Source organism: Astatotilapia calliptera, chromosome 9, assembly GCF_900246225.1.
Source record: "Astatotilapia calliptera chromosome 9, fAstCal1.2, whole genome shotgun sequence".
NCBI lineage: Eukaryota > Metazoa > Chordata > Actinopteri > Cichliformes > Cichlidae > Astatotilapia > Astatotilapia calliptera.
Window position 1 is genome coordinate 34,673,347 of NC_039310.1, and position 23,769 is coordinate 34,697,115.

The 23,769-nt window shown below is 41.7% G+C and overlaps 2 protein-coding genes across 15 annotated transcripts in view; both read left to right on the forward strand.

The window, feature by feature from the left end:
- LOC113029692 (LIM zinc-binding domain-containing Nebulette) overlaps positions 1-11,945 on the forward strand; it is a 127,723-nt gene extending 115,778 nt beyond the window's left edge. For 11 of the 13 annotated variants that reach the window (XM_026180670.1, XM_026180667.1, XM_026180668.1 and 8 more), the window contains 12 exons: positions 31-135; positions 336-443; positions 1,264-1,374; positions 1,861-1,977; positions 2,056-2,166; positions 2,277-2,381; positions 2,474-2,578; positions 3,187-3,291; positions 3,498-3,590; positions 3,932-4,024; positions 4,681-4,926; positions 5,233-5,292. In XM_026180670.1, the coding sequence (XP_026036455.1) occupies positions 31-135; positions 336-443; positions 1,264-1,374; positions 1,861-1,977; positions 2,056-2,166; positions 2,277-2,381; positions 2,474-2,578; positions 3,187-3,291; positions 3,498-3,590; positions 3,932-4,024; positions 4,681-4,887 (1,260 nt within the window). In that variant the 3' untranslated portion in view covers positions 4,888-4,926; positions 5,233-5,292. Of the gene's footprint in view, positions 1-30; positions 136-335; positions 444-1,263; positions 1,375-1,860; positions 1,978-2,055; positions 2,167-2,276; positions 2,382-2,473; positions 2,579-3,186; positions 3,292-3,497; positions 3,591-3,931; positions 4,025-4,680; positions 4,927-5,232; positions 5,411-6,012; positions 6,365-7,791; positions 7,923-8,029 lie in introns of those variants that run through there. The other 2 variants (XM_026180680.1, XM_026180681.1) reach the window with 2 other exon arrangements.
- A 1,927-nt stretch (positions 11,946-13,872) lies between these two features.
- Positions 13,873-22,773, forward strand: ssr1 (signal sequence receptor, alpha). Of its 2 annotated transcripts, XM_026180682.1 has the most exons (10): positions 13,873-14,081; positions 16,527-16,654; positions 16,778-16,874; positions 16,973-17,076; positions 17,155-17,313; positions 17,482-17,558; positions 17,660-17,738; positions 17,966-18,059; positions 18,894-18,908; positions 19,920-22,773. In XM_026180682.1, exons 1-10 carry the CDS (start codon positions 14,012-14,014, stop codon positions 19,985-19,987), a joined length of 891 nt encoding a protein of 296 aa, XP_026036467.1. In that variant the 5' UTR covers positions 13,873-14,011; the 3' UTR covers positions 19,988-22,773. The 2 variants fall into 2 exon arrangements, with proteins under 2 accessions (XP_026036467.1, XP_026036468.1); XM_026180683.1 differs by lacking the exon at positions 18,894-18,908 and having other exon boundaries at positions 13,874-14,081.
- The last annotated feature ends 996 nt before the right edge of the window (positions 22,774-23,769 follow it).

Sequence of the window (23,769 nt, forward strand, 5' to 3'; positions counted from 1 at the left end):
AATAGTGTGTGTTTGTGTATATGTGATCAGGTAGAGTATAAGAAGAAGTACGAGCAGACGAAGGCTCATTACCACACAGCTCTGCACACGGCTGAACAGCTCCACCACAAGGAGAACGCAGTGCTGCACAGCCAGGTACACACACACACACACACACACACACACACACACGCACACACACACACGCACACACACACACACGCGCGCACACACACACACACACACACACACACACACACACACACACACAAGCAAAAGCTTTCATTGTCTGATAATTTCTAAACTTTACATTGTGTAAGTGCGTCTGATGGGTTTGTGTGCTTTGTTGTCTTCAGGTCAAGTACAGAGAGGAGTATGAGAAGAACAAAGGTCGCTCCCTGATGGAGTTCGGAGACACTCAGACCTACAAGGTGTCCAAGGAAGCACAGAAGATGCAAAGCGAGGTGAAACGTCTCTGCAGCTCTGACAGAAACAGACTTTATGTGTTTCTTTAGCTTTACACTCCAGTCAGAAGTTTCACTCTGAGCTTTGGATCCAGCAGATGAAGACTTCAGGTTTGGCGTGTTGTGCGTCTTTGGTTGTAACTTTTAAACTTTTTATGTGACATGTAGCAAATAATCCAAACAATATTTTGGCCTGCAGACTGGAGTGAATGAGTTTGGAGAAATTAAAGTGTTTTTATTTGCACAGAACACAGCGAGCATATATCTTCACTGCCTATTATAGAACTTTGAACACTGATTTCACAGCTGAGAAAATCTAAACCTAAAATAAATCATAACTCATATAATAATACGACTCCAGAAGGGGCTTAGATCAAGGAAAGCTATCATATTGTTTAAAACAGAGTTTAAAGTGTATGAGTGTCGTACAGAGAGAGTTCACAGCACAGCCACAGGTTATTAACGCTCTGCTCGCATCATGAACGATGCTGCAGCGTGGTGTCACTTCTTTTTCTGTCAATCGTTAACAACATGAAAACAAATCTGTTGTATTTTAGAGAAGCTGAGATCAGTGTGTGCCACCTGCTGTGGATCTGTGCCCCACAGTTTGACCAGTTAGACTCCAAATCAGCTGCTGAAGGAAACACCAGTGAAGCTCGGGCACGATGAAGCGATCGTACTTTTGTGGGGGTTTACAATTATTGGTTGTACAAGTATGAGGGTTATCGTGCACCTGTGCCTTAAAAAGCTACAAATATTAATGCTGATCACGTCTATCTGTGTGTCGTTGTTCTCTCACTGTGCTGTGTGTCTCTTACAGAAGGAATATCGGAAGGACTATGAGGAGCAGATGAAGGGCAAAGCCTTGGTGGACATCGACCAGACGCCTGGATACCTGACAGCGCGCCATGCTAGCAGCCTGCTGAGCGAGGTGACGTAGCCTCAGAGGGATGAACTATTTAAAGCCACGTTAGAGGTTTGATCAAGCTGTGCTCAAACCTGGAAGAGCAGATAATCCACTGATTTCCAACATCTTTTGGCTTGTGAAGCACTTGTGTTGTGGATTTTGGTGATTGTTCCTTTTTCTGGTTTTTTCTTTTCATGTCTTTTATTATCTGAACGATTGAAAGACAAAATCAGTGAACCCACATATATTTGTTTTAAAGAGTTTTAATAAGAGGAGGAGCTAAATGTATAGAGTATTTTGCTTATTTAAACAATATATGGCAGATTCTAAGGAGAGAAGCAAAGAAATCAACACATTTTTAATCTATTTATGTGAAATGAAGCACTTCACAAAGAAAAAGAACAAACATTTGGCTTTAATCAATCAAGCATTACTTTTAAAAAAATCATTTACGTTTTCATTTTTAGTTTCCCTGTTTTTGCTCTTTTTTTTTTCGCCCTTTCCTTGCAGAAAGAGTACAAGAGGGACCTGGAGCAGGAGGTGAAGGGGCGGGGCTTATCTGGTGTTGGTCTTGAAGAGACACCTGAGCTGCTGAGGGTCAGAAAAGCCAATCAGATACTGAACCAGGTAAACTAAAAACACACAGATTTCTGAAAGGTGTAAGTGGCCTGATCTGAACTGGAGTTCCAACTGTGGTGTTCACAGAAGGAGTACCGCAAAGATCTGGAGAGGGAGATTGTGGGGAAAGGCATGGAGCTGAGTGCTGATGTGCTGGAGATGCAAAGAGCCAAGAGAGCCTCACAGATCCAGAGCCAGGTTTGTGTCACCGGATTAAAGTAAATGGAAGTTCTTTCTCGGACATCTTATTCTTATAAAACATGCAGCCTGCGAACATTGAGCTGATGGTTTCTGTCTGCCTGATGCAGAAGTCGTACAAGCAGACGGAGCAGCTCAGAGAACACTCATACGGGTCGGTTACAGACACTCCTGAGCTGCTGCACGCCTCCTACCTCAAAGACGTCTACAGCCAGGTCTGTGTGTTAAAACAAGATGCTTTAAGTGACACGACAAGTTCATCCCTCCAATCTAACCCCCCCACCTCCCCCGCCCCCCCTCTCTGTAGAAGAAGTATAAAGACGAGGCGGAGCGACTGAAGGGACGCTACAGTCTGGTTTCTGAGACCCCCGAGATGGAGAGGGTCAAAGCCAACCAGAGACACATCAGCTCTGTGAGTGCTCGGTGTCCCCACCATCTGTTCACTGTATTCCTGTTAATTATGATCGGCTAAAAGCTTTGAAGTTTTAGTTCCTGTGATTTTTATGTAACTTCAGGACAATGAAACAGTGTAGTAAATGCACAAGATTGTTGTCATTTTTAATCTACTTTTTATTATTTTTATTGTTGTTCATAATAACGTTTTCTTCTCATTTTAGTAATGATGACTTGGTGAGCACATGTTATTCTCTAAAAATGAAATTCATGAGTCATAAGCACAAATGTTTAGATCCGAGACTGCAGGCTTTGGGCACGTACACAGTAAAGTCTGTTCTTCGGTATTTTTCTATAAAAATCTTACACTACTGCCACAAACACCAAGAACAAAGTGTGCAAACGTAGGAACAGACATTGCATTTTCAGTCTACATTGACTGTATTGCTGCTATTTCAGAGATAAAACAATTCTTCGTTTTCAGGACTGGGATGAAGTTTATTAGCAAAGTTTTGCAGGGTCATTGTAGTCAGCAGTCACAGGCGGTGATATGTCTAAAAGGTTATACGACATAACTCTAAAGTGTTATTTACACACTTGTTACAGCAGCGTTTTCTTTCCTTTTAGCTGCGATACTGCTGGGACTCAAAGATGATGAGAAACCTGACGTCATCGGTCACAGAGACGCCAGAGATCGTCCTCGCCAGAGAGAACGCCAAGAAGATCAGTGACGTACGTTTACGGTTGGAATCAACAAACTTGTTTACTTGCTTCAGAAAAACAGTTTGCTTTTTTTATATGAGTGAATGTTAAGCTCAGAGAATCAATCTTCAGAACACTGAAGTAAAGTGTGTTTTTGAGTGGGAGTGGAGTTTAAGTAACCGCCACCAACAAGCAGCCTTTATAGCAGCAGATGACTCACCTCCAGCTCTGTTCAGGTCCGGTACAGGGAGGAGGTGGGTTGTGGCACCGCAGTCATGGACACACCTGAGATGGAGCGAGTCCGACGTAACCAGGAGAACATCAGCTCAGTGAGTACGCAGACAGCGGCCTCACAAAGTGAGCAGGGCAGCAGTCAGCGAGTCGTGAGGTTCGTTTGCACGGTCATGATGTGGGGATGAGGAGTGTGAGGACCGAGTGTGGCTCTGGGGCAGGAAGTCAGAGTGTGAGCGAGTCAGCTAATAGAACAGAACAATCATACATTCAGAGAGTGTCTCAAACACACTAACTACATGTTGGAGTCAGTGCTGGCTGACTGACAGCTTGTCCACTGCTTGAGTTAAATAAGCAGCTAATAACAGTAATAGTTTAGCACCACCTGATCTGGCTAACCTGATGACACCTGACCTGACATTTCTGATTTTGCCACCAGGTCAAATACAAGCAGAGTGCAGTGAAGGCCACCAGCGTTGGAGTGACTCCAGAGCTGGAGAGAGTCAAGCAAAACCAGGAGAACATCAGCTCGGCAAGACACACACACACACACACGCACGCGCACACAGACACACACACACACACACACACACACACACACACTCCTCGTGCCTATGGTACGACAACTTTTCTCGTGCCTATGGTACGACGACTTTTCTCCGTGCCCCTGGTACACCGCTCAGAAACACTTTGCCACACACACACACACACACGCACGCACACACACGCACGCACACACACACACGCACACACGCACACACACACACGCACGCACAAACCAAAACAAACCCTCAGTCAGTTCCTCCAAAGTGTAGATTATCTGAAGCGTCCTGGTTGTAGTGGGAAGGAGGCAGACGGTGTGTTAGTGATCGATCTGAATCACACAAACGTTTTATTTGCCACCACCACACTCAAATTGTCTCTTCAACTGCTCGCTGAGGTCAGAGGTTTTTGATAGGACGCACTTCAATCAGAGGACAGCTGATGAATGAAAGAAGAGCAGAAGTGATGACCGGGCCAAAGTGTGCAGGGAGTGAAGTAGAGAGGAATTTTACTCTGAAGGTTCTGAAACATAAATCTGCAACAAACTCAGACACACACACAAGTAAGTAATACAGTATTATCTGTATCTGTAATGTGTGTGTGTGTGTGTGTGTGTGTGTGTGTGTGTGTGTGTGTGTTAAATAGGTGAAGTACCAGCGCGGGCTGCAGGAGGTGAGGGGGCGGAGCTGCAATGAGCTGGACACACCTGAGTACAGACGTGTCAGGAAGACACAGGACTCGGTCTCCATGGTAGCAGCCTGGTTGCTGTGGTTCCCACCTGTGCAGTGGGAGGAGCTAACACAAGTGATGAGTGACGTGGCACCAAGCGTGGGACCGCAGCACGGATACTAACAAACACCAACAAGCTGACAGCACGGAGGACAGAGCAGTGTGTGTGTGTGTGTGTGTGTGTGTGTGTGTGTGTGTGTGTGTGTGTGTGCAAGTGACCTTAATGAGTGTGGTGTGTGTCCACAAATAAAGATTTAAAAACACTCCCTGTGTGTGTTTGTTTACTTGCTCACTGACTACATGCATCCTGACCTGTGTGTGTGTGTGTGTGTGTGTGTGTGTGTGTGTGTGTGTGTGTGTGTGTGTGTGTGTGTGTGTGTGTGTGTGTGTGTGTGTTGTGCTGTCTAACACTAGACTGTGTTTAAACTGTGTCTCAGTCACTGACACTGACTCCTCTGCTCTTCACAGGCAAAGTACCACGAGGACTTTGAGCGGGCGCGCGGTCGAGGCTTCACGCCGGGGTTGGACGATCCCAGCATGGAGCGCTACCAGAGAGCCAATCAGATGATGGGAGAGGCGGGCTACAACAAAGGCATGCACCACCAGGTGACAGAGATGGACAGACGACCAGGAGGCATCATCGTAGGTTAGTGAAAGAGCCTGTGTGTGTTAAGGATTCAGCGGTTGGTGTGTCTGCTGGCTGCTGTGTGGTATTGCACCAAGAAAGGGATTGGCCAGCAGAGTCACATGACACAATCATCTGATGTTGTTTAGTTGTTGAATTCTTTATTCTTCTTAGCTCTAACTGTGAACTTTGGACCTATAAAGAATGTGATGCTTCATCAATAACTTTTGTCTCCTGTAGTTTCTGTTATGTGTTATTCATATAGTGTTTCACAATAAAAGCCTCCACATGAAGCCAAAGACCCCTGAAATAACAGCAAGGTTTAGGTCTGGACCAGGTGGTTGACGTGCTGAGTCTGGTTTAAGTATTATTTTATGGTAAAGTGGAGCCACTTTCCGCTTTGTTACTTTCTTTTCATAGTTTGTTTTTTAAGTGAACAGATGAGCTGTGATTTGGAATTTTTTTTTTTTTACTTCAGCCCTCTGAGTTTATATCTGTTACGGTCAAGAACAAAGTCAGAGAAACGTCAGTTCAAATGAAGTCATGGAATATTTATCAACTTAATAATGTTGGATTGTTTCAGTCACTGCTTCTGTCCAAATCTTGTTCCCTCCTGTCTGAAGACCTGAAGGTGTGGAGGGCAGACCCAGGCTCCATCTTTGACTTTGACCCTCTTGAGGACAACATTCAGTCCAAAAGCCTCCGCAGGATGTCTGGTAGCTCTGGATCCTCAAGAAATGTTTTCAAACTAAAATATTTTGCATATTTGCATACATCTCTCATGACCCCTCATGACCCTGGTTTTACTATTAATGATTTTTAAAGTCACATTACCCTTTTACACACTAATAAACATGTTCACAAATTATTTTCCAGCCTGCTGTGTGCAAGTTTGATCCTCAGTTCACACTCTTGCATTGATCAAGTTGAAAGTTCTGCCTTTACTTTAAAAAAAATCCTTATTATCATAAAGGTCCTTTTTTAAATGTCTTTGTTTGTGACGTTAAAATAAAATAAAATAAAAATACTAAAACTGTCAACAGTCACACTGTAAGTCCAAGATTTAGAGATATTAACTGGAAATATGCTCTTGTGTAATACCAGTCTGAACCACAAGATGGCGCATTCAGCCTTTGTAGTACTCAATATAATATGTGTATATATATTTATATCATTTCATTTACCATAATTTTTAGTAGCCTGAAGACCTAAACATTACATTAAATTAGTTTGAAGTCATCTTCAGCAACACAAAATTATTTAAAATTGTAAAATGGCCTGTATTTGTATAGCGCTTTACACATGCAGTCATCCACCCGTTCACACACACATTCACACACTGGTGATGGCAGCTACATTGTAGCCACAGCCACCCAGATCCAGGTCCCTGACAGAAGCACCTAAAAGTAAGTCCAGCTGCCTTCAACTCAAGCTTTCCAGAGTTTAAACAAAAAATACATTTAAGCAAGAGTCTGGTTATAGTTAGTACCAGCACGTTGATCCTGTTAGCCAACATCCTGACTGAAGCTTTGCCGTTGCCATGTTGTGCAAAATGCAGTGGATAAAATCCAAGTAAATATAGTTGATGGAAATGCAACTAACACCCAAACATTTCAGTTTACTGAAATAAAAACATGTCTAAAAAGCAGCTAAATGGAAAAATAATGTGTGCTTATGAAACCAAATGAAAATATAATTTGGGTGAAATTTGGTTCGCGCAACAAACATAAGGAAACATTTTTTGCATGCAGCGTTTTATTACTAGAATCATATGTGACGGTGTTGACACTGTATGCTGAAATAAGTAACCCCCCCCCTCTGGAAACTAACTGAAACTAAACTGAATTAAAAATAGCAAAAAAAGAAAACTAACAGAACCATAAGTTATAATTTGAAATAGCTGATATGCTCATGCTGTTACGCACTGTGTTTGTTCTTATTAGAGATGTTTTCTTTGTTTTTCCTGTTGTTACTTCTGTCCCGCGCTGCCCTCCGGTGGTGGCCGGCTGTTAGAGCGAGCTGACCGCAGGCTGAGCAGGCAGCACTCCCAGCAGTCGCTCACCCTCAGCCAGGCTCAGTCTGTCAGCTCGCTGACCTCTGACCTCTGGGACCGCAGCAGCGCTGAAACTCCGGGTATCTTTCCTCCTCGGTTTTGTTTCCTCCTCACAGCAGGGTGAACGCATGGGCCGACTTATGTTTCCCGTCTCTGATCCACAGATTAAACTAACTCACTGTCTCCTCGCAGCATTGTGCATGAAGGTCACTGTGGGGGTTTTATTGTTAACATTTCACAAAGAGTTTCACAGCAACAGAGGCAGAGTTTTCCAAGAAAGCAGAACAGAGTTTTCAACTTATTTGCTCTCACGCCTCTCTCTCTCTGTGTTTCTGTGTCTCTCACCCAGCTCCTGTGCTCCCTGGAGCGTACCATCAGGGCGTCCAGATGCAGCAGCAGCAGCAGTATCACGGCTACATGCATCAGACCAGCATGTCATCTGTCAGATCTGTCACCTCTCCTCCACACTCAGGCACCATGGTACACTCTTCTGAAACAAAGTTTTTTTTGGTCTAAATTTAAAGGTTTTTTTTCCCTGAGAACAAAATCCCTGAAACCCTGAAATCTGTGTCTCGGTCTTTTTGCAGCGTGTTTACCGTGCGCTGTATGACTACGTGGCTCAAGATCACGATGAGGTCTCATTCAGGGACGGCGACGTCATCATCAACGCTCAGCCCATCGACGAGGGCTGGATGTACGGCACCGTGCAGAGAACCGGCAAGTCCGGCATGCTGCCGGCAAACTACGTGGAGTGTTGCAACTAAAGCGGAGAGGAAGACGAGTTTGTGAGAGAGAGGGCCTGAAATTCACAGTTACATCCACCTTCAGCGTTATAAAAGCAGCTGGTGATGTTCTTTGCATTTCAGGGCTCATTTACATTTTCAGTGTTATGGGAAACGAGAAAGACAGGTGATAGATTGTTAGACTGTTCTGGTCAATTTTTAAAACAGGAAATTATGTTTAAAAAAATAAGTTTAATGGGTTTTAATTAGACGTGATGGATTACAAAGCTGCAGCTTCTTTGAGAATAAACACATCTGCTCAACAGCCAATCAAAGAGCAGTTTCTGCACTTAAAGGTGAAGGAAACTGACCAGGATGCAGTGCAGCGGAGCAGGGTGCGCTATGATTAAAGAGGGCTGTCTGAATGCTTGGGGAAGCCTTTCCTGTATCTGATGGACACAGATACGTCTATCAGGTCCATCGCTTATTGGAAAATACATCTACTTCAGCTCCATTCAGGCCTTTTCTACAGTATCTCCAAAATTATTCTTCTTGTTATGTAAAATTAGCATTTATGTTAAAAAAAAAAGAAATTTACAAAAAATCTACACAAAATATTATGAAGCACTGTCCAGAAATATGTGCAAAGTCATGGAAATCAATTTCACTTTTTTTTGACACAGGTCTTAAATTATTACATTGAACACAAATCTGTAAACTCCTGGAGTTTCATCCATGTCCGTCCGAAAGCAGCTGCAGAATCAGCATCAGTAGTAACCTCGAGGCTCTGGTCACGTCTCAAAGTTACTGTATATGGTTTGAAACAGAGTGAAAGTGCGCCGAACGAAAGGTTTGGGATCTGAGCTGGAAATGAACCACAAGCAGCTTCATGGTTCTTCTTTAGGTGGCACTGAAATATATATTTTTTAATTTAGGCATTAAAAGTTTAAGAATCTATTGGGCAGAACTGTCTGGTGTAAAAAAAAATTAATAGATAGATAAAAGATAGATAAACCTTTGTAGTTTTACACTGAGCGCTGCAATGCACTGAACATCATGAGCCGGTGATATCAGGTAATAATTGACCTGAAGGGGAATTTTCTTTTGATGAGCGGTGGATGAAGAGAAAAAAGCAGATGGAGGGATAAATCTAGCATGCTGTCATGTTTTATGAGAATATAGAAGTAGAGGAGCGAACGACAGAAGGATGCATGAAGAGAAGCAGTGAGAGAGACTAGAAACAAGTAACGTGTAACTTTTTAATCACCTGTGACAAACTAGAAGAGGAAATGAAGAAGGAATGAGCAGGATTAATCTAGTTTATAATACAACAGGAATTCAGACAAGACTCCTAAACTGCAGCTCTGGGTGTGGTCTGTGTTTTTAATACTGCCAACAACGCCCAGGAAAAGACCACAAAGCCTCGTTTCAGCTCCACATGTCGATTAATCCACAACAAATTCACTGTAATCTCACTACATCCACATAAAAGACTCATAAATGTTTCATACTTCAAATGAACATGTGATAAGCCGAATCAAAGTTCTTGTTCATTGTTGAAAACTGCTAATTAGACTCATAACTCATGATATAAGTCACTGCTTGGCAAATAATCCTAACAGGCACTGCAGTCAGCTCACATCGACACGCTGCAGAGGAGATGCTCCTTAAACATAAAGGCAAACAAATCTGAGAAAGGTTCTTACTCGGGTCATTCTTTAAATATTCAGATTACATTTGTGACTTTTACCTACTATGAAATGTTTCCGTTCTACAGTTTGCATTTTTAATTTGCATTTTTTTCCAAAATGTTTTAAGTTTAAAAGACTTTAAATAACAGAACAAACTAAAAAAAGATTAAGTTGATTATTCCACCCTCACAAGACAAAATCCCAGATAAACAAAAACAGATCAATAAAAAAGTCCAGCAGGTCCAACAGTGGCTGCTCCATCGGCAGGTTTCTCCACCCTCAACCAAATTTCCTCTCATCAGACGCGGTGTCCCTGTGCTCTGATCAAACTCACTCACTACAGAGTGGATCTGATGGATTTCCTGTTCTTATTGAATTCGTGTTCAGATGTGAGAAAGACAGTTTTAGTTTTTATTCTTTAAAATAAAAGGAAAATGCTGCCTACAGCTTCCCCCGTATTCAGAAGGCTCCCCACAGCAGGTAGCGGGTTTGTTTGGAGGGTTTTCCTGGTTCTGTGTCTGTGGCTGGAGTTGAACTGGGGATCGTTTTAACTGCTTCACTCTGGCACCACCAGAATAAAGAATACAAATGAAAACTGAATTCAAATGTTGGCGTAATGCAAATTTGATATGATGTCAACAAGTACAACGAGTTGTCCTGTTTTAGGACCATTATTAAGATGCATAGAAGAATAAGTGCTGTAAGACCTCTTACAGTCAGCAGGTGCTCATCAGGGAGCGACACCCATGAAACAGACCCCCTATTATCTGCGCACTGAGGTCTGAGGGACCTCCCAGGACCTCCCTGACACTATTTTCCACATTCCAGATATCTCTTGATCTCTAATGTCGAACACGACCTGCTCCAGAGCAGGTCTGTGGTTCTGAAAAGCCAGGATTAAACCAAAGTTACCTGGACGAGCCCAAATACTGCTCTGTCAGCCATCGATGCCACTAATGAAACAAATATGGTCACATGCTGACACGTTTATGTGATCTGAAGGGAATCCAGAAAGCACAGAGAGATGAATTGAGACACTGATGGTTTTTGGTCTTTTTATGGGTTTTGTTGGCATTAAGAAAACGACAGATTGTCAACAGACTTTCATTTGAAAGGATGCAGAAAAAGAAGAAGAGGAGCAGGGAATGAAAATAATTAGATCTGTCTTCTCTCTAGACGTGAGCCCGAGAATGAAAAGGAAAGAATGAAAAGTCAGAAAATACTTTTTTCTTAGCAGTGATGCAACCAAAAGGAAGGAGTGGGGCAGGCGAACAGGAACAAGGTTTAGAAACCTCGAGTTTGAGCATTTATTTATCCCGGGTTTAATTCATGTTCAGGGGAGTGTGGTTTTGTTTTTGACTTCTGATGTACAGTAACCTGTCGACAAACCACCGACAGATCATCGGTTTTAAACAGCAGCAGTAACCTCTGTGTTTGTAAAGGACTTAACTAACACACTGTGTCTTTCTGTTTCTCGTGTCATGCTGTCTGAATATCTCTGCACACAGTAAAAGTTTATATTTCCTGAAATCTGAAGAGACTGTTTAAGTACGTCGGACTGGAGATTTCTGGACGTTGCAGACTATTTTGATACACGGGCTCCTGTCCACGTTTGGGAAAGTTATATTTTACTCTTGTGTGTATCCAGTAAGTCGTGTTTTTGGGGTTTCTTGTCTTGCTGTGTGGATTGCATCCCAGTCATGTACTGAATAAATCTTCACTCAGCCATGATTTGTCATTCTAGCTGGAAACCATTTTTGCATTTTGTATGTTTTATTTCATAAAAATAGATGCAATAGAATATAATTTACTGAATATTCATGTGTTGATTGTGTTAAGTTTTGAAGAGACGCTGTTTCTTTTGTTTTTGGTTCATGCTTTGATGATTTTTTTGCTTCTAATGTCACAGTTTTTTTTCTTATTTACTCAGTATATCATCACAGATTTTACTAAATTTATTTACATATTATTTGAAATTATAGATCATTCAATCTCGGCCTGTTTTGCCATGTGATAATTGCAGTGTGTTCCATATGGGAGAAATAAAAAACAAATAAACAATCAACAGAAAAGTTCATCTTATTTAGAAATATGACTCAGATCCTGTTATTGCATCTCTGAAAGTGAGACGTTTACTGATGCCAACAGCAGATATTTAGCTGTTGTGTCACATCACCTTTCATGGACAAAAATATTTCTAAAAATGTGCAATGATGATTTTTAAAATGTATTAGATGTGTTACATCTAATCTGGGGGGGAGGGAGCAAAAATAAATAAAATAAGACATCAGCTCAGCCGAATAATTACTTTAAATATGTGGACACAAGTGCAGCAAATACAGCATAAAGCTGAGCCATCAAAGGTGTGAAACACTAGGACATACAGCATGTTTGAAAACCATGACAAAGAAGCAAACTGAGGGTTTAAATACACACATAAGGTCATTAGTGACAGAGGACACATCTGGGGAAAAGAAGCAGAGGTGAGCAGAATCTAACTATACAAGGGGACACAGAACTTAAAGCATGTGACATGAAGGAAAGTAAGACAGGAAGTAACAGAACACAAGACTAACACAAAAAAAAAGGGTCAGAAGATGCACAGAAACGAGACTAGGAGACATCAAACAAGGAGCTAAGAAACATAAATACCTAAGTCAGAAGCACTGGAAATGCTATACCCAAAAGACTAAATAATATAACACTTGAATGTAAGCTACCTAATAAACCCAACAATAAATTGTGAAAACCACAAAACTCAAAACACGAGGTCAAAGATCCAAGAGCTCTGGTTTTTCTTGCCATTGAATGTGTGAGGTAGTTGAATGCAAGGACACTCTTAAAAAAATCAAAATAAATAAATCTTGACGTCAAGAGTTTCACTTCTGGTTAAAGTACCAGGAGATGATGTAGAAATTTTGAAATGGTTACAGAATATATATACATGCATACAGTGTATTAGTAGTAGTATTGTTTTTGTTTTTTTAACTTTTATCTGTTTTTGTTTTATACTTTATCTCTGTGTGAAGCACGTTGTGATCTTTTATCTAGAAATAAATAAAACAAAATTTACTTACTAACTGTTCAACACCTTTCATCCTGGTTAGTGAAGTTCAAAGTGCTGCACAGATGACTGACAGTCTGATAGTAAAACAGAGGAAAGTCTAAAGTAGCAAAACAACATGCAGTGACAAGGAATTTCAAATAAATTGTAATAAAAATAAAATTATTTTTTATAAGTGGCATTAAAACGTAATAAATCTTATAAACAGTCAGATTAAGAGTTTGCCATTAAAAATATGATGAATAAAAATAATTAGCAGTTGTTGTTTTTTTTAAAATAATATTACTAATTCATAAAAAAATATTTTTTCTTTACTTTTATCATTCTTTTTCTCATATCTGTTGTGGAACATAACGCTGAACATACAACAGGAGAAAAGTGCGCACTGACAGAAAAAACAAAGAAAAAAACATCTGTATATATTGCATATTGTGATTTGGATGTGTACGTGACTGAATTGTACGTGTTTGAACGCAATTTGTGGCTACAACAGCAACAACGTTAAACTGCACTGTCCCTTTTAAATAAAGAATTGGTATTATTAATAGAAAACAGTTTAAAAAGATTAGACATTCATTTTAAAGCATCAGAAACAAGTTTTCGTTCTAGCTGCATCTGCTAATTTATTCTGACATTTCGTAGAAACTCCCAGTTTCTTTATATCTGCAACAAGAAACAGTACTATTATTCATTCTTAGAATTAAATATGAAATGTAAGTTATGAATAAAGGTCATTCTTTCAGCACTTGATCAATTAAAGTTCGTTTTTATTCTGTTTTTTTCTCGGCAGTGTTCACTTCCGGTTTTGTTTCCTTTGCATTCGTGCTTCCTAAACTTCCCCAACTTGAGCAGAAAGTCCACAACTCAGGTCAGCTGTTCTCTGTAAAAGTTATATTATTCTTAACAATCTCAACCGTGTCCAACCATTTTTATACCAACACAACTGCGACCTGAACGGGGGCTGACGCCACACCACAAACTCCACCGTGACTTCTGCGCATGCGTCATAGTTAGAGTAACGGAAGCAGTACAGCGACGCTCATAGACAGCCTGACCGACGCTGAATGAGAACGCATTGATTTCGACTTCAAAATGATGAAATTTCTGCCGAAACTTCTGCTACTGGTGTTGTTAGCCTTTCCGGCGACTCTCCTTATCAAAGGTGAGTCTGTTTGTAAAGATACGAAGAAAAGCGCAGCGATTTAGGGGAAAAAGAAGTGTTAGCTGTCGAGCTAAGTAGCTGCTGTGGGGAAAGGGGAAGGCCGCTCTCCATTAAGCGTGCTGGTTGAAGTGAAGCGTGTATATAAAAATGAAGGGATTCATCGTAAATGTGGGACAATTAGAGGGATATCTCCACGGTGGATTTCGTTTTCGCAAATGCCTCTTGTTGTTTCGTGTAATTTAGTGTAAGGTAGCTCACGTCAAGGTACTTTAAACGCCTGGTTAGACTGACGTGTCCTTACTGTTAGCAGGGAAGCTAAGAGGCTCAGTTAACGTGCTGCTTTATTTCAGCTCCTTTATTTCCTCTCTGTGTAAACGGAGCCTCGGAGTTGCCACACATAATATGATGTAATCAACAAAACTTGTGAAAGTTGCTGAAAAACGGGGTAAAGTTACTTTTGTTGCTACGCTAGCTTACTTAGCTTAACCCCGCAGAACTGAATCACAGAGGGACTGTTACTTCAAATGCCCGCTTAATTAATGTAAGTAGATAATTAAGTCTGTAAGAGTATGGCTTATTTACTCAATTGGTCTGCACACTGTGCAGCTGAACGGCTGTTTGAGGCCGATTAAGTTATCTGGATCGTATCCTGTTGGCTGTGATTGTAAGCTGTGGGTTAGTTCGGCGTTTACATGACGAAACGGACGTGTTGGCTTCCTATTTCTTTTAAACAACACTGTTTTTACATCACGGGCCTGTGGATACGTTTTTAGAGAGTTTAACAATAGCAATTTTATATTAGGGTATTGATATTTGTAATCATAAAGTCTAACCAAGAACTTGGTGTTGTGTGGATATTATGCACATCATTATTATCACGGTTAATAATGTTGTAACAAGTTTCATTTTAATGTGTTGGTTAATCCCTGGCCTTGTGTATATGCAGACAGAGTGAGGGGAAGTAGTGGGACTAACCTGACTGTGTTATTGGGTCGCTGTCATGAGTCATAAAACTAGGCAGCATGGTGGTGCATTGGTTATCATGGTTGCAAAACAGCAAGAAGGTTCTGAGTTGGAGCATCCTGGATGGAGAAGTCTGCAGCCCAAATAGATGCATGTCAGGCAAATGGGTGACTCTAAAATGATCTTGTGTCAGTGTCTGACTCTGTTAGCTGGGGTATGCTGCCTTCATTTGGATAAGCATTTAAACAAGTGGATAGCTGCACCCTAATTGACAGGGTGTGACTGCACTGATGAGCTGAACAAAGGTATTTGCTTTCACGCAGATCTGAATGTTAAATGTTCAAAAATGTTTGCATGCTAGTGTTATTCGTCAATTTTCTTAACTCTTTATCCAGTTCAGCGTGGGCTCCATCCACACTGAACTGGACAACAGACGACTGTTCCAGTTGTCATGGGGCGAAAGGTGTGGTGCAGCCTAGGTTATGCTCTCCATTGTCATCTCTCTGCGCGATGCAAGCCCAAACTGACGTCACAACTGCTGGCATGTGCCACACTTTGGCATCATTTCAGTTTTTCATGCTTCTCTTAACTTTTGTAATGTGCCATGTGCAGCCAGCTGGGTGGAAGAGAAAACTGTTCGATCAACTTGGTTTTTTTTGTTTTTTGTAAACTAAGTTTTTAGTTGTATATCAATACCACAGTTCAAAGGTTCCCTGATTACAGCAGATGTTGAAACAGCAGAAACTTCTACACTTACACCAGCACTGATACAGACCAGTTCAGGAGAGAACTGTGGCGAGTACCGTGCGCCTTCAAGTTACAGTTTGCGCTTGATACAACCAGTGAACCGGTGTGGTGACCATAAATGCCAGTAAGGTTTAAATACATGTGACTCGCTACCGTTTAGTTCTAGAACTAAAGATGGCTCTTGGGTGAGAAGTGAAGTCCAGTTGCCTTCTTCACTTGACTTAGATCTGAGATGATGGCCGTCTTGGAAAATGTAGAACTGTTTTTGTTTGTTTATAATATATTTACATGGAGACTTTGATGCTTGTATCTACCTTTGAAAGATTGTGTGATGTTACCTTAACAAAATCTATCATCCCAAGCTTTAAACCACCAAAAGTAGACTTTGTAATTTCCAAGTTTTTAGGTTGTAGTGAATGCTGCAGCTCGGTGTTTAGCTTGGTCTGGATCTGTTCTCCAGGCTATGCTTGGATTGTTCTTAAGCACACCATGCAACAAGTTTGAGAACCATGTAGTCTTAGGTACCAGAAGAACATTGATGGAGTACAAAGTCATATCTGTGTTGTGGTCAATTTTAGGCTTGCATCCATTTTTTCCAACCATCACGGAGCTCATTGGTGAACTGAAGATGTGCTTTAAATATCAGACCTCTGTAGCTGCTCCAGGATCTTTGAACCATTACATGAAATAAAGATTGTTTATAGGCTTGGTAAAAATTCCCATACTTTCTGTCAGGACCAGTGGCAAGTGCCCAGGATTTGACTGAGGATGAGGAGGCTGAGGCTGTGGATGAAGACGTGGTGGACGACGTGAACGAAGAGGATGATGAGGCAGAAGTGGAAGATGATGATAACACAGAACTGGTAAGTGATTAAATTGGCTGTAGAAATGTTTTCATAGATGATGCAAGTTTTCGCTGTTTACTGTACCGTGATAAACGTGAACCTGTTCTTCGTCCCGTTACCTAAACCTGTGCGCTTATCTAGACGGAAGAAAAAGAAGATGAAGAGGAGGAAGCGTTGGTTGGAGAGGTGAAGGCTTCCCCCAACGCTGACACAACCATCCTGTTTGTCAAAGGAGAAGGTGAATGTCTTTGTGTATCCGCCCTCTTGTTTTCATTCAGCAGTTTCTAGATTTTCCTGTATTGAAACCCCCTTTGATTCATGCCATCCTTCCTCTAGACTTCCCAGCCAACGACATCGTTAAGTTCCTTCTTGGCTTCACTAACAAAGGGTCGGAGAACTTCATCGTAGAGTCTCTGGATGCTTCTTTCCGTTACCCACAGGTAAGAAAATGAGCTGTAACAAATATTCATAGCTGTAGCTTCATCTCTCTCTAAATTTGTCCTGTTGTCCCCTTTCAGGATTACCAGTTCTACATCCAGAACTTCACCGCTCTCCAGCTCGGCACCGTGGTTCCTCCCAGCAGACAGGCCACCTTTGAGTACTCCTTCATCCCTGCAGAGCCAATGGGTGGGCGGCCATTCGGACTCGTCATCAACCTCAACTACAAGGACAGCAGTGTAAGCATGACTGGTTTAAGCTCTTCTAATGTCAGCGATGTAACAAATCAGATTCTGTGTGGAAATTTGGGACAATAAGTAGGAAAAAGTGATCTGTAGCCATTATTTTCCACCATTGCGTTTTGTTTCTTTATTTACATTTCTCATCCATTCTTTTCCCACCTACAGGGAAACGTTTTCCAGGATGCTGTGTTTAACCAGACTGTCACCATCACTGAGAGAGAGGATGGGCTTGATGGAGAGACGTAAGCATGCATATATATATATACACACCCAATCTGGCTTTTTTCCTCCCCCTTTGCCTGCATTTGTCCATAAACCCACCCTCTCTCTCTCTCTCTGCCAGGATCTTCATGTATGTCTTCCTGTCAGGTCTTGGGCTGCTCGTGGTTGTAGGCCTTCACCAGCTGCTGGAGTCCAGAAAGGTGCAGATACCATCAGATGAAACTGTTTTTAAAGAAATGGGTAGTTGAGGGGAAAAATAAACCCTTTGATGGTTTAGCTAGTGTTTTTTACATCAGGATCTGCAGGTGTTTGTCACAGACTTAAACTCTTTGGAGCTTTTGGCCAAAGCATGAGCTATATGAGGTTGAGTTGGTGTCATTAGCAAAAAAAAAAAAAAGCAGACAGCTCATTCTGTGTTTGTTTGTAGAGGAGGCGTCCAGCTCCAAAGGTAGAAACGGGAACTTCGAGCCACAACGACGTCGACCTGAGCTGGATCCCCCCAGAAACACTGAACCAGATCAGTACGTACTCCTCGCACACATCCTGTGACCTTATCAGCTCGCACACAAGCTTTCTTTTTTATGTACTTTATTATCTGCAGACACAGAAATCCAACTGTTTATACACCACAAGTCTCAGATGAGATTGTCAGCTTCATCCGAACACTCCCTCTCAGAGCACCTTTTAAGCTTTTCTTCCTCACAGAATCAGCTGATTCACGCGTGCAGGTGTATCTTTTGTAACATTGAAAACATTCACCAAAATTACATTTAATTCCTTTAATTAAACAAAAGACTACACGAGCTTTAACCATTTAAATATGGAAGTGACTCTGCAGAACAGTAGCATGTTGGCTGTTTTAGAGTGAAGTAACACGAGCACTGGACCACATGGACATCATTTGCAGTGAGCCACACGTTTCAGTGATATTTAAAATACAACCTGATTATAGGAGGAGGAAATTTCAGGTTTCAACAGTGCTTGCACAGATGGTGTTTAATTTCATTTCTTAGTACATGCTTAGTTTAGGGAGTTGGACTACTTTTAGGTTCATAGATTTCTCCAGGTTAAACATCTTAGCTTTCATCACGGGTCCCTGCAACCTCTGCTTCCTGTGCAGCTCTTGAGGTTGGCAGACGTCTGTAGAGCTGCTGTTTCTCTCCGCACCCAAACATTTTCGAGTTTATTATATGAACAGGTTCAGGATATTTGCTGCTGTTGCTGCTCTGTTCTTTCTTCCTGCTTCACCTGCTGTTTCAGAATGATCTTAATCCTTGACTGAGCACGAGGATCACTCACCTTCTTTCTCCTCCTCTCTCTGCTTTCCTTGCTCTCATGTTTTCCTGCGTCTTCAGTGCAGAGTCGCAGAGGTGAGGTCTGCTGCATGTCGTGTGTTTGTGTGTCTGTAACACAACTTTGGTCCTGATGTTGGAGTGTTTAGTGTTCTTCTCCCACTCCTGGTGCTCCAGATGTTCTGATCTGTTAGTGAGAAACTGCAGAAAGTTAAACTAAACACAGTTTCCCACTGACATCACGTCACATTATTCACCTGTTTTGTGATCAGACCATCTGGTTCTTGGCATTCTTCCTTGTGTGTGAAAGTTGGTCTTAGAGAGTGGTGGTCACAGTAAGCGGGGTTGTGGTGCAGCTGCTTGGTTGGATGTTGGCTATAAAAATGATTTTCCTTCTTTCATTTTTACTTAACCCAGCAAACTCCTCCAGTATCTGGAAAACATGTGAAGACGTTAGTGATCCCGTTGCTTGTTTTTGTCATGCCTGTGATATTTTCATTACTGTTACAGATGTTATAAAATCCTCTAAAGTCTTCAGTTACAACTTTCAGTCATTTTTATACAAAAGGCAGTCAACCCAAGTTATCTGTCAGTCGAGTTGCAGGTGTAAAATACTTTTAGTCGCACATTACATGTGTGGTCATTTTCCCCCTACACACTGCTTGTAGGAAGAGAGTCAAAACCAGGTGTCGCTGCCTGATGGTAGCAGAAATAACAAAGTAGTTGAGCAGGAGCATCCTTTTTTTTTTTTGTTGCTTGAAGTTTTCTTTGGACCTTAAACAATAACTTCAAGGAAGTTTCTTTGGAATCACGTAATTATTTCAAAGTTCCTTAGTTTGCTTGTCAGATGTAATAAAAACCTCAAACTTGTTGATGGAGTCTCCACTGTAAATAATACATGTGTGAGAAAGCTTCAGTGAAATGTTTTTGGAAGACACATTTGGTTTTTTGGGGTTTTTTTTTAAGCATGTTCTGACCTCATGTTTGGCCTGATTCTGAGAACATAAAACCTGCAGGTGTGTGGCATCACCGCTCTGTTTTCAGAAAAAAAATTACAATTCACCTTCTTAACATCTTCTCCTCCTTCAGACAAAGCATCTCCCAAAAGATCTCCTCGCAAGAGGAACCAGAAACGCTCGGCCGGCTCAGACGAGTGACGGCTGACAAACGTCACTTCAACAAAAATTTCATCCACCCGTGGAGGAAGAGGAGGCGACGGGCTGAGAGCTCCACCGTGAGCACACTCTGCCCTCTGCTGAGGAACTTTAACCAGTGCCAAGCACAGCGATGGCTGGCTCAGCTTAAAAACTGTTGAACACACACACACACACACACACACACACATACACTGCAGCCCCTTTTGTTTAACGATTACTTTTTCTGACGCTGTCACAGAGAGGTGTGGGGAGGCTCATCCTCTAACAGGCATGTTGGCCGTTTGTTTTCTCTGAAGGTTGATGGGTTTTCTTCAAAGATCAGATTTTTTTTAAGCCTTGGTAGTACAACTGCTGACATTATCATTGTGAGACAGTATTGATTGTGTTGTTTGCCTCGCACACTGACGCAGGGCTGAAACGATCAGGATCATTTTTGTCTAATTCGACTCTTCTTTCAAGTTACTGGTTCAGAGTAGAAACACTGGTTAGTTGCAGCCCTGCTCTGATGTGTGGAGGAGCTACAGTAACAGATGCAGTTTTGTTGTTTTTGACATTTTTGTATATTTTCTCTGTTCGTTGATTTTGTCTGCACATAATTTTTGGTTTTGTTGGGATTTTGTAGACTTAATCTGCTTCCCTTCTGTCTGCTGTCCCTCTGTGTTTCACCCTTTAGTCACAGTCACTCAGTTTCCTTTCTGCAGATACTCAGTTTTTTTTGTGGTCTGATCCCGTCGGTCAGCTATCAGCGCCGTCCTTCTTAAACTGTAACTGACGTTTTGAGCTAACGTTTCAATGCTCATGTTATATTTAGGGAGGAAAGGTCCAAATCTTTGTCTAACAATGATGAAATATTGTTTTGGTTTAGCACAGAAAAGAAACCGGCCGCAGTAATGCAGTGCGGCCAGTAGGAGGTGGTACGAGTAGATCTCCAGAAACTCACCAGGCATTAATCTCTAGTTTCTCCTTATGTAATTGATTAACCGTGTATTTCAGCAGGCAGCTAATTATTGAGAGAGAATATGGAGATATTGATTATCTGCCTGATAAGACAGATGGACGACATGACATCCAGCAGCTGCTGAGTTTCTTGTGCTACAGAGGCTGTGACCGGCTGCCCGCCATCATCACAGTCACTGTGACGCAAACGTTCATACTGTGTGCTGCCTCAGCGTGTTTTACTTTACTGTGATATAGTGAAGAGCAGTCATGCTCATGTTCCACGGGGTTTTTTGGCAACTAAATCAAAGTTATGCAAAGCTTCAGTTTTACAGTGACGAACCTCCTGCAGTTCTGTGGTGTGCTGGACTTTTGAGCTTCTGAGCCAAATCATTTTAGCAGACGATGTGCTGCTGACTTTGTGCGTGAAGTTGATCCGTTTGAGTTTTTTGCTTGTCCTTCTACTTTTTGAGATTTTCAATTGTATTAAAATCCAGAGTTTCCAGCCCATGGTGCCGGGAGAGCGTCATGGGCTGGAAACGGTGACACGAAGCTCCATCATGTTAGAAAGTGTGCCAGTTGTTAGGTGGACAGACAGAAGCGGAGAAACGGATCAATATGGAGCTCTGAGGCAGGAACGGATCACCATCAATCAGCATTTGGCTCAGAAGCTGATATCCAGCACGTTATGTTGTTCACGCTGTAAACACAGAGTCTGCATGAATTTGATTTAGTTGGAACTAAACTCATTTCGTTCTTATGATTTTTCTTCACCATATCATAAAGAAAATGTGCGAAACACAAAATTTATGCCACTTAAATTTTTGGCCATGGTTCTTTCTCGACAAGGCTTCTGAGTTTTCTGTGCTGTGAAGCGTAAAGTCTGTTATTGTCAACGAAAATCGTCCAAGTCCTGTTTTTAGAACAGTTTTCATTTAGGAATCTGAAAAAGTTCATTAGGCAGAAAATGTTTTGCTTATCCTTCTTTAAATCATGTGAAAAGGTTAACTTGGTCTCTGGGAGCCTCTGAGGGGAGTAACCATCATCCAGCAGGTTCATCGATAGCAAGAATAATCTAGTTACAGCCTTAAGCATTAAAATGCATGAAAGCAACTTTCTTTTCTCTCATTAACATGAGTATTTTAACATATGAGACGCAACTCATGGGGTTTTGTGAAATCGGATGTTATGTTTCTCCCGGCTCGCCCTGTGAAATATCTGCATCGTGATGTTACGTCAGACCTGCGAGTGGAGACCCGAGTGTCTCGTCAGGTGGACTCATCAGCACTGTTGCGCTCGCTTCGGGCTCTGGCTCAGAAGATGACGGGTAAAGACTCATAAGAATCTAACAAACTGAACGGTTCGGGTCCTCTCCACGTGTGCCTGTTTTCTACCTTTTCCGTTTGTACGTTTTTATTCACTTCTGGCTTCTCTCCTCAAGCAGCCTGTGCAGATCAGAAAAATGTTGAAGCACTGGTGTAAATACTGGCTGACTTATGCTGATTTCAGAGCAAATTTACCGAGCTAATTTATTCAAGACGAAGATTGGGATTAAAGGGGAGGGGGGTGGGGTTTGTATACTGTACCACTAGGGGGCATCAGATTCTGCAGGGCTTGAGCATCAGATGAGGCTCCTGGTCTGCAGAGATGTCATTTCCTGTAAAGCTTTTTGTGGATATGGAAGTTGACAGCTGTTCACTGAGGCTCCCACATCCACAAGCAGCCAAGCTGACAGGTTTTTGTTATGTTTCTGTTTTTCTAAAATGATGGGGGCTGTAATTCAGAGATCTGAGCTTGTTCTTTTATTTGCTTTTAAATGTGCAGGAAATAAACTGAGGATTTGCTGTAGAGCTGCTGCTTCTGTCGTTTTTATTAACAAAAAAGAAAAGCGTAAGATTTTCTTTTCTCCATTTGTGCAGAAAAGTGAAGAATGAAGGTTTTTACAGAGTTCAAAGGAAGCAGAAATGAGGTTTGGTAATGGTCAAAACAAAACTGGGTAGATGAAACGAGCAGGAAAAAATCTTACAGATGAGCGCAGGCAACAGTAAAAAATACTACAGATTAATGCGAAGTAATTCACGTGTTTAATTTTAGTATATTTAGAACAAAGTTTGTCAGTTACAGTTGGAGTATGAACGTTAAAGCTACAGAGGTTGCATGAGCACACTGCAAGCAGAATGAAACATGCTCACCACAGTGTAAACGTGCGTGGTGCTTGGTGATGTCATTAACTGACTGAAAGGCCCCCGCTGACTGTGCACTGGCTGGCCACTTCATTAGGCACACCTGTTCAATCGCAACTGTCTAATCTGCCAATCACACGGCGACATGGCTCCAGTGGGTGGCGCTGAGGCACGATGCGCTGTTAAGACATAAACCTCAGAGAAGAAGAAAGCAACTTTTATTTTGAAAACTCACTCTCCTGCAGCTGGTAGGCTTTGCTAAATATGCTTCCCAGCTCATCATGGCCTCGCCAGCCTGACTCCAGCTTTTTCACGGACTTCCCCTTCAGTCTTTGGTAGTGATGGTGAGATGAAGCCTAGTGATGAACTGAAGCTTTTCATTTGCTCTACTGCGCCATCAAGTGGACGATTCAAGTGAAACGGGCTCTGTGATTATAATGATGTGTAAACCTCTAAACTGAATAAATAAATTGTGTTCGTGGTTATTTATCCCGAATATTGTCTCAGTATGTCTGATACAAAAGAGAAACTGGAAACTATCAGGACAGAGTTTTGCTATGATTGTGTAACTGTTAGGGCTGTGTGGGGAAATTTTGCCTCAGACAGTCAGAAATATTATAATTCAGATCATGCATCAGTACATTTTGTATATTTTTATAGATA